The 11,512-nt window shown below is 42.1% G+C and overlaps 1 protein-coding gene across 1 annotated transcript; it reads left to right on the top strand.

Annotated features, from left to right (window-relative positions):
* The first annotated feature begins 8,537 nt into the window (after nucleotides 1–8,537).
* LOC117489293 (olfactory receptor 11A1-like) lies at nucleotides 8,538–9,497 on the top strand. The gene has a single exon (XM_034138499.1). It carries the CDS (start codon nucleotides 8,538–8,540, stop codon nucleotides 9,495–9,497), a length of 960 nt encoding a protein of 319 aa, XP_033994390.1.
* Nucleotides 9,498–11,512: the final 2,015 nt, after the last annotated feature.

The following is an 11,512-nucleotide window of genomic DNA, read 5'->3' as shown; positions in this document are numbered from 1 at the left end:
AGTCAGTAAGTGTTGCATAAGCGTTTAAACTTCCAGACTCTAAAAGTTTAGAATCGATACGATAAACTTTATTATCCCCAAAAGGAAATGAGTTCTGGACTCTGTCCTGCAGTTCCACAAAAGATAAAAATCATAGAAACTACCAAGTACACGATAAATGACAATAACATATTAGCAGATGTGCAAATACACAATTTGCACATACACTTATACACAGACAACATACTGACAATGGCGACCTGTTGCACAAATCTCATGAGCAACATTTAAACTATACATTACATCTGTTTGTTGATAAGCTTATTGGCAGGAATGAGTGCTTCAACCGGTTTAACCTGTTTTAAGGGACCCTGAATCTCCTACTGGTGGCTTAGAGCTGGACCTCTGGGTAGAGGATGTGGTGGGGGGGATCATACTTGTTTTGTGTCTGTCTAATGATGGACTACTCATAGATGTTTTGGGGGGATTGATGTTTTTTTATTTTCATAGCAGTCTGTACCAGGCGAGTGATCTGTGATCTCAGCTGCACTGCCAGGTCTGGAGGGACTTGGCCTGGGTACTGAAAGTTCACTGGTTCGGACCAAAAGGCCAGAGGTGCCCTTGAGCAAGGCACTGAACCCCCATCTGCTTCTGATTAGCCCTTCGCTCTGCCACCTCTCAAATAATGCATGTGATCCTGTTTGTGCATGTGTGTTCATGAAGTGTATACAGCATCAGAATGAAACCCTGAATTTCCCCTCAACTCCACAGGCCCTAAGTCTACTCAAACATACCCGCTGTTGAAGACTATCAACACAGAGCTCTTTTTTTGGAGAGAAGAGTTAACGTGAGACTTTTTGACCTTACCCTCAATTTCCCATCAGAGCACCAACCACACAGGAAACGGGAAGTACCTCCTCCTCCTCTGCAGGGCTTTCCTGCTTCTGAAACTGCGTAGAGGAGGCATCAGGTTTGGCCTTCTTTGAACCTTGCCGGTAGGAGACAGTGATTCAAAGCGGTTAAAGAGCTAAGGCCCACCAGGCATGGCAGGATTTGAACCTTTTGGAAGTGCGCATGGATTCCAGACCTTGGTTAGAACCATCTTAGGGCCGCCCCTGGCCAACTTGGGGCCCCACTTAAAGTTATATGATGAAGCCCTTTGTGACGCGAGCGTCGACGGGGGGTGCTAGTGAAGCGTCGCAGCGGCGAAACTGTGGCGCGCTTACACTGCAGGTGCGCCGCAGATGAGGCTTCAGATGAGGCTCCCTCCGCAAAATGAAGCACCCTCCGCAAGATGAGGCCCCCTCTGCAAGATGAGGCCCCCTCCGCGAGGTGAGGCCCCACGCAGTCTGCGTGATCTGCCTGTAGGGAGGGAAGGCCCTGCATGGGTCTCTAGAAGCAGGACCCTCCTCACACGACATTCCTGCTGGGATCTGGAAAAAACAGATATATCATGCAGGTGGACAAAGATACATTTATTCAGCATGTCCTTGAGTACATTGTTCACTAAGGCTTTGAAGTCTGGAGGGGTGTTAGTCTGATCGAAGGACATGACCAAGTACTCATAACGGCCACTGGGGGTGCTTACATTCATCACCCTCCAGAATGCAAACCAGATCAAAGGCATTTCTAAGGTCTAGTTTGGAGGGATCAGTAATGCCTTTCATGAGTTCAAAAGCAGGTTAGATGGGTCAGAGGGGTTACCTATGTTTTACAGTGGTGTCGTTCAGACCACGAAATCCAATACAGGGGCGCAGAGACTTGTCTTTCCTGTCCACAAAACAGAACGCTGCTCCAGTGACTAAGAAGGACACCAAGCTCCAGAGAGTCACTTAGGGAAAGTCGTGCAAGGGACACTACATACTGATATACACCTGAACATCAGCAGGAGAGGACTCTTTAAAGTAGAGACACTACATACTGATATACACCTGAACATCAGCAGGAGAGGACTCTTTAAAGTAGAGACACTACATAATGATATACACCTGAACTTCAGCAGGAGAGGACTCTTTAAAGTAGAGACACTACATACTGATATACACCTGAACTTCAGCAGGAGAGGACTCTTTAAAGTAGAGACACTACATACTGATATACACCTGAACATCAGCAGGAGAGGACTCTTTAAAGTAGAGACACTACATACTGACATACACCTGAACATCAGCAGGAGAGGACTCTTTAAAGTAGAGACACTACATACTGATATACACCTGAACATCAGCAGGAGAGGACTCTTTAAAGTAGAGACACTACATACTGATATACACCTGAACATCAGCAGGAGAGGACTCTTTAAAGTAGAGACACTACATACTGATATACACCTGAACATCAGCAGGAGAGGACTCTTTAAAGTAGAGACACTACATACTGATATACACCTGAACATCAGCAGGAGAGGACTCTTTAAAGTAGAGACACTACATACTGATATACACCTGAACATCAGCAGGAGAGGACTCTTTAAAGTAGAGACACTACATACTGATATACACCTGAACATCAGCAGGAGAGGACTATTTAAAGTAGAGACACTACATACTGATATACACCTGAACGTTAGCAGGAGAGGACTCTTTAAAGTAGAGACACTACATACTGATATACACCTGAACTTCAGCAGGAGAGGACTCTTTAAAGTAGAGACACTACATACTGATATACACCTGAACATCAGCAGGAGAGGACTCTTTAAAGTAGAGACACTACATACTGATATACACCTGAACATCAGCAGGAGAGGACTCTTTAAAGTAGAGACACTACATACTGATATATACATCTGAACATCAGCAGGAGAGGACTCTTTAAAGTAGAGACACTACATACTGATATACACCTGAACATCAGCAGGAGACGACTCTTTAAAGTAGAGACACTACATACTGACATACACCTGAACATCAGCAGGAGAGGCTCTTTAAAGTAGAGACACTACATACTGACATACACCTGAACATCAGCAGGAGAGGACTCTTTAAAGTAGAGACACTACATACTGACATACACCTGAACATCAGCAGGAGAGGACTCTTTAAAGTAGAGACACTACATACTGATATACACCTGAACATCAGCAGGAGAGGACTCTTTAAAGTAGAGACACTACATACTGATATACACCTGAACATCAGCAGGAGAGGACTCTTTAAAGTAGAGACACTACATACTGATATACACCTGAACATCAGCAGGAGAGGACTCTTTAAAGTAGAGACACTACATACAGATATATACACATACACCTGAACATCAGCAGGAGCGGACTCATACATTCGTAATTTCTTATATTATATTATATTGCATAGGAAATATTATATAATGGGACGAGTGTTTCCGTTAGCACCGGAATTACCTTTATTTTCTGAATAAAAGTCATATTTGCAGTTTGTATTAGGGACTGTTCACATGCCGCCTTTTTGCGAGCTCAAATCCACACACTGATTTCTCGTTGCACCGAATCACTCCAATATCGTGGGAAATCGGCCAAGCTATTTTTTTACTTGGAAGCCATACTATACATTTCTAATGTAAAACTTTTGGGTACTATTTTGGGTTCTCTACAGGACTCTATGAGCTGGCAAGTCTTTTATTTGGGGATTGGTTACAAAAAAAATGAAAAGAAACGTTGGTATCGGCCCAGAATCAGTGCATCCATTATATAAAGTTGGAGATCTTAGAACCTATTGTAAGCCATTTTAGATAAAAGTGTCTGATAAATTAAATATAAAATGAAAAGTAAAGTACAAAAACTTTCCTCTCGTGTAGCTGATGCAACCTCTCTTGGTATTGGGAGGGGGGGGGGGGGGGGGGGGGGGGGGGGTTGCATCATCACCGTGTTAATGAAGTCCCTGTGGTCAGAGGTCAGCTGGCCGTCAGCATGTATGTTTGTCCTGTTGTCACGTTTAACAGTTTCCACTTAGCCCCCCGAGGCGAGGACCAGTGAGACCAATCAGAGGCCGGTGATAACCTCCCCTCAGGCAAACACACACACACACACACACACACACACACACACACACACACACACACACACACACACACACACACACACACACACACACACGAGAATATGAGTGTAACAGTCAGTAAGTGTTGCATAAGCGTTTAAACTTCCAGACTCTAAAAGTTTAGAATCGATACGATAAACTTTATTAACCCCAAAAGGAAATGAGTTCTGGACTCTGTCCTGCAGTTCCACAAAAGATAAAAATCATAGAAACTACCAAGTACACGATAAATGACAATAACATATTAGCAGATGTGCAAATACACAATTTGCACATACACTTATACACAGACAACATACTGACAATGGCGACCTGTTGCACAAATCTCATGAGCAACATTTAAACTATACATTACATCTGTTTGTTGATAAGCTTATTGGCAGGAATGAGTGCTTCAACCGGTTTAACCTGTTTTAAGGGACCCTGAATCTCCTACTGGTGGCTTAGAGCTGGACCTCTGGGTAGAGGATGTGGTGGGGGGGATCATACTTGTTTTGTGTCTGTCTAATGATGGACTACTCATAGATGTTTTGGGGGGATTGATGTTTTTTTATTTTCATAGCAGTCTGTACCAGGCGAGTGATCTGTGATCTCAGCTGCACTGCCAGGTCTGGAGGGACTTGGCCTGGGTACTGAAAGTTCACTGGTTCGGACCAAAAGGCCAGAGGTGCCCTTGAGCAAGGCACTGAACCCCCATCTGCTTCTGATTAGCCCTTCGCTCTGCCACCTCTCAAATAATGCATGTGATCCTGTTTGTGCATGTGTGTTCATGAAGTGTATACAGCATCAGAATGAAACCCTGAATTTCCCCTCAACTCCACAGGCCCTAAGTCTACTCAAACATACCCACTGTTGAAGACTATCAACATGGACCCTGCAGCTGAGTGCACTATCAATGTGAACCCCCCTGAGTTCTGGGTACCGTATGGATAACTACTGGCTCAAGGTCACCCTTACACCATTTCCTCAGTGTTTTTACATTTAGTTGGTTAATGTCACACCAATGCACAAAGCCCTATTTTTGGAGAGAAGAGTTAACGTGAGACCCCCAATTTCATTAGAGCACCAATCACGCAGGAAACGGGAAGTACCCCCTCCTCCGTTCAGACCACGAAATCCAATACAGGGGCGCATGCAAGGGACACTACATACTGATATATACCTGAACTTCAGCAGGAGAGGACTCTTTAAAGTAGAGACACTACATACTGATATACACCTGAACATCAGCAGGAGAGGACTCTTTAAAGTAGAGACACTACATACTGATATACACCTGAACATCAGCAGGAGAGGACTCTTTAAAGTAGAGACACTACATACTGATATACACCTGAACTTCAGCAGGAGAGGACTCTTTAAAGTAGAGACACTACATACTGATATACACCTGAACTTCAGCAGGAGAGGACTCTTTAAAGTAGAGACACTACATACTGATATACACCTGAACATCAGCAGGAGAGGACTCTTTAAAGTAGAGACACTACATACTGATATACCATCCCAGTCTCACGGCATTTCGTGTTATAGTCACGAAATTAATGTAATCTATTGATTCGTGTTCACCAACACGATTTTCGCATTTTTTTCGTGTCACACAGAACGATTTTAAAAGCAATGTATTTCTATTGGTAGTATGTTTCGTGCCTGCAACACGTCTTTTTGTCCGGTCGGGTCTTGGAAGACCAGAAGCTGTGTGGTTCATAAAAACATGTTCTTACTCAATATCTTACCCGAAGCCTAACCATCCCTTTTATTTTAAATTGTATAATGTCGGAGTTTTCTTGCCGTCAGTGAGGAAAAGAAATGGCTCAGAGCCTCAGAATACTGACATCTGTATTTTTTGTCATCTTTCTTTCCTTCTAATTTGTTATTATTTGGTGCAGGCACGAAACACACTACCAATAGAAATACATTGCTTCTAAAATCGTTCTGTCAGAATACTGACATCTGTATTTTTTTGTATATGTTTTTCCTTCTAATTTGTTATTATTTACATTGCTTTTGAAATCGTTCTGTGTGACACGAAAAAAATGGCGAAATCATGTTGGTGAACACGAATCAATAGATTAATTTTGTGACTATAACACGAAATACCGTGAGACTGTGTTGGATATACACCTGAACATCAGCAGGAGAGGACGAAAGATGAGTGATCCAAAAAATGTTGTGCAATAACTCTGCTTATATGTCCTTGAGAGCTTCTAAATTGCAGGTGGTCTGTTCACACCGCACAAGGAGTGGTTGTACCATATTTACAACACTTATTCACAAGTGGGATGGGGTGCATATCATTGCAGCCTCCTAAGCAGTGGCGGCGCTAGGGGGTGGCTACTTGGGCTCAAGCCCCGGATGTTATCTGAAAAGCCCCCTTGATGTTATCTAAAAAGCCCCGAATGTTTCCCTTAAAGATTTTTATTTTTTTTAAAACGTCTTGTGCGTAATGTGAAGTCCAACAGAGAGGCAGCAGCTGCGGGACAGTAGCCTGCATACTGCATAGTATAGCCTCCCCTGCCCTGAAGAAGAAGTGATCCTTCGTTAGTGCGAACAGTCGCACCGCTGCGAGGCTCTGCGAGGCTCTGCGAGGCTCTGGCGAGTTCACAGTTCATGCTCCACTTAGTGTAAAGTGTTGCTCGGATTGTCTAGTGGGGTCCACTAGCCAATCCGAGCAACACTTTAGCATTTTCATGCATCCAACCCAAGGATTCAGCACCCAAGGATTCAGCACCGCTTTCAAATACCCCAGATCCTGCAGTTAAGTATTGAAGTGGACGTACACTTAGAATACCCTACTGATGGACACGGTACCCTGTATCAAGATTGATGCAAAAAAAGTGAAATCTGACCTTTTTAGAGAGATTTAGAAGAAAAAAACCCACTTCTGGGGTCATTTGGGTGCATTTTCCATGTCTCTGGCCCCCCTCGGTCGATTTTGATGATTGACACCTCTTTTGAACCGTTAGAGCCAATATAATCGAGAGGGAAGTTCCTAAAATCCCTCTAAACATTACCCATTGGTGAATGAGTGATGCATAGCCAAAATGCCCAAAACCCGAAGCTGGGTTGTAGCTCTCACAAGCATGCATATGAAATCTCCGTTTTTGACAAAAATGGAATGATGGATTATCAGTAATCATTTCAAAGAGACACAGACACATTGGATTAACCTATGGATTAACCTTCAGCAGAGTTTTTATCGTTTTAATGCCATTGAACACAACATTTGATCAGAACAACAGCAAAGCTAAGACATATTCCAGTTTTTGCTCCGTAAAGCTACGTTGTGTGATGTCTGGGTTCGCTTCTCCTGTCGCGAGTTTTGATAGCTCAGTGATGATACTAATACCTCTAGAATCTGTGGAATCTCAGCTTGCTAGCTGATATCTTGTTTGTGCATATCCGATAAGTAATACATTATTTCTACCGTGAGTTCTATGCTAGGTGGGTTAGCATATTTTCGCTCAGAGCTCATTCTTGTGGGACTTGTATTTTGTTTCGGTAAAAATGGTTCGTATCGTCAGTTAGCTGAGTTTCTTCCCGTTAAGTGGGTATGACATTAATAAGTTGTTAAATGTTAAGAAGCCCTGAGACATATTTTCGTGAAAAAAAGCCTGCAGCCCCTGCCGGGCTTCACAGGGTAAAAAGGGTGGGAAAATTAGACATTGTCCAAACGTCTCCGTTTTCACACCGCTGAATCCTTGGGTTGGATGCATGAAAGAATTCAAGTATCAGCTCCCAGTATCTTTGCAATGTGGAGATATAACCTTTTACATTTCAAATACCCCAGATCCTGCAGTTAAGTATTTGAAGTGGACGTACACTTAGAATACCCTACTGATGGACACGGTGTATTCGAAGTGGACGCCTTGCGCCTACCTGTGTATTCAGCACGAACGTACCCACCATCCATTTCACCTGGCTCATAATGTAACCCCCTCCGATAGAAATTACGGAGAGCTATCGATGAGTGTACATGGCGCCGGCCATTGAACACAGTGATGAGCCGTGGAGACAAACAAATATTTTTTTTTATATTTATTTAATGATTTTAAAACTTTTCGTGTACTTTGGTGATGTTTGGACTTTCTCTGTCATCCCCACTTTTAACACTACTTGACCCTAAGGTCAAGGTATGTTAGTTGGTTACTACGGTACCTTCTGTGGGACGTCTGTTTGGACATGTTGTCATGAACAGGTTTAAAAAGCCGATATTGAAGCAGCCTCCCTTTAGTTCCTGCAGCACTGCTGGTGACTAATGTTGTGCTGTGTGTAAGGTAAATATTTCTCTGTCATTTTAAATAATTTATGTAAATGTATTTGCACATTTACAAAGACTGGGCAGTGAGGGTTTACGTTTTTGCTGGATTCTGACATGTTTTTTTTCTATTCGCTTGATCAATTTTAACAAGAGAAACTAAAAAATCTGTGTTTTCATTTCATTTTGCCTTGTAGATAGAAAAACAATGTCTTATTCATTTCAGAGTTAAAAGATGAGAAGCAAATCGTTGTACAATTGCTTTCTCTCCTAAAACTACAATGATGGTGAATTCTACTTTATCCTACTTCCTTCTTAGCACTTATATCCATGTTGGGAATTTGAGGTACTTGTACTTTATGATAACTACATTTGTATACATTGTGATTGTTGTTGCCAACACGTCTCTGATTGTGGTTATCTGTGTGAACAGGAGCTTACATGAACCTATGTACCTTTTTCTGTGCAGCCTGTTTGTAAATGAACTGTATGGTAGTACAGGGTTGTTTCCATTCCTTCTGGTTCAGATCCTCTCTGACATTCACACTGTCTCTGCTCCGCTCTGCTTCCTGCAGATTTTCTGCTTGTTTACATATGTACATATACAATTTTGTAATTTAGCCGTCATGTCCTATGACAGATATCTTGCTATCTGTTATCCTCTGCAATACAACATTCGTATGACTTCTAACAAGGCGGTCATCTTCATTATTCTCATTTGGTTGTACTCTTTTGTGAAGTTCTTGATAACTTTATCCTTAAATATCCGTTTGACACTGTGTGGAAACATCATTAACAGTTTGTATTGTCATAACTACCTTGTTGTTAAATTGGCATGTTCTGACACTCAGGTGAACAACATTTATGGATATTTTGGTACTTTTCTCACAATCTTTGTCCCTCTCTTTCCAATCCTCTTCTCTTACATTAAGATCCTCAGAGTGTGTTTCTCTGGTTCCAAACAGACCAGACAGAAAGCTGTCAGTACCTGCACACCTCACCTTGTTTCCCTCCTCAACTTCTCTTTTGGCTGCGGCTTTGAAATGTTTCGGAGTAGATTTGATATGAGCGGTGTTCCCAGTGTGCTGCGTATTGTTCTGTCACTGTATTTTCTCATCATACAGCCACTAATGAACCCTGTCATGTACGGACTGCAAATGTCAAAACTAAGAAACATATGTAAACATGTGCTCTGTTATAAACTGTTGGCTGGTGGCAGAAATAACAAAAGTGTCAGTAAATGAATGTCTTGAAATGTTCTGATTAAACATGTATCTAAGTGGAAAAAAATGTACCGTGTTTATGGTGTTGACAACAAGGTATTATATTTCCACATTAATTCCAATATTCATGTATCCACAGACAGATTGCAGATGTATACAGTGTAATACACACCTAAATTATTACCTGTACACATTTCCATCTGATCAATGATAAAGACCTGCAGGACATTACACAACATCAAATCCACGTCCTGCGGCCCTGACATTATAACAACAGGCTTGGTATATGAAATAATAAACATGTATGGCTTCTTGAATCAAACTAACTGTTTTGATGTGTTCCAGTCAGGCTTTCGACTGCACCTCAGCACGGAGACTGCTCTTGTCAAGGTCTTATTATTAGATCTCAGTGCTGCATTTGACACTGCTGACCACAAGATATTAGTAGACTGACTGGAAAACTGGGTGGGAATCTCACAGTTCTAAATGAGTCTGAATCCTTCCTTAAAAGACAGGGAAAACGTGTTTCTAAAGGAAATTAAACAAGAACAACAAATATATGACATGGCTGCAACCTAAGAGGCCGGCCTTCAAGCTGTAGAAGGAGGACCTGTTCATATGAACAGAATCTCAGTGTTAATACTAAAGCACAGATTCTGCCACGTCTCATTGGAATGCAAAGATTTGTACATGAGCTCAACATGGAAGAGAAGGCAGCGCTCGGCTTATTTAAATGTGCAGGTGCAATAAACATATTTTGTCTCCTACATATTTGAATCTTAAAGATAAATAATTGTGATCTTCATAATAAACGGGACATCATTTCAGCAATAAAAGTGCAACCCTGACTGTTAGTGTTGATTGTAAAGTAGTACTAGTACCACTAGTAGTAGTAGTCGGCAGGTTACTTGATACTCAAGGTTTTAACAGTTGTAGTCTCACAAGTTTGAAATACCCTTATTATCAATGTTCCCAGTTTTAAAATGAAAATGTAGTTAAACATTGTTAAACTGTTAACACCTAAAAGCTTTAGGAATCCAAACTATAACATATAATAAGTACCCTGTATCAAGATTGATGCAAAACAAGTGAAATTTGACCTTTTTAGAGAGATTTAGCAAAAACCCACTTCTGGGGTCATTTGGGTGGATTTGACCTATCTCTGGCCCCCCTTGGTCGATTTTGGTGATTGACATCTCTTTTTAACCGCTAGAGCCAATGGAATCGAGGGGAACTCCCACATACATACACACGTTACCAAATAAGGAGTGAGAGTGACGCGTAGCCAAAACCGGAAGCTGCGATAACTCTGGTGGCTACCATTAGCAGCTAATTTTTATTCCCCGATATTTACATAAAAATTGAATTTTGGATTATCAATAATTTTGCACATAATTGCAGCCTCCTAAGCAGTGGCGGCGCTAGGGAGTGGCTACTTGGGCTCAAGCCCCGGATGTTATCTGAAAAGCCCCCTTGATGTTATCTAAAAAGCCCCGAATGTTTCCCTTAAAGATTTTTTTTTTTTTTTAAAACGTCTCGTGAGTAATGTGAAGTACCGGATTCCAACAGAGAGGCAGCAGCTGCGGGACAGTAGCCTGCGTACTGCATAGCCTCCCCTGCCCTGAAGAAGAAGTGATCCTTCGTTAGCGTGAACAGTAGCACCGCTGTGAGGCTCTGCGAGGCTCTGCGAGGCTCTGCGAGGCTCCGGCGAGTTCACAGTTCATGCTCCACTTAGTGTAAAGTGTTGCTCGGATTGGCTAGTGGAGTCCACTAGCATTTATTTGAAAGAACGTGTTCTTAAAAAGGGCGGGAAAATTGGACATTGTCCAAATGTCTCAGTTTTCACACCGCTGAATCCTTGGGTTGGATGCATGAAACAATTCAAGTATCAGCTCCCATTATCTTTGCATTGTGGAGATATAACCTTTTACATTTCAAATACCCCAGATCCTGCAGTTAAGTATTTGAAGTGGACGTACACTTAGAATACCCTACTGAAGACACGGTGTATTCAAAGTGGACGCCTTGCGCCTCCC

Source organism: Trematomus bernacchii, unplaced genomic scaffold, assembly GCF_902827165.1.
Source record: "Trematomus bernacchii unplaced genomic scaffold, fTreBer1.1, whole genome shotgun sequence".
Classification (NCBI taxonomy): domain Eukaryota; kingdom Metazoa; phylum Chordata; class Actinopteri; order Perciformes; family Nototheniidae; genus Trematomus; species Trematomus bernacchii.
Note: the sequence above shows the minus strand (reverse complement) of the source record. Positions and strands in the feature narration are given on the sequence as shown.

What these genes read in the sequence shown, in the direction of transcription:
- LOC117489293 (XM_034138499.1), top strand. Translation starts at nt 8,538, where the DNA reads ATGGTGAATTCTACTTTATCCTACTTCCTTCTTAGCACTTATATCCAT.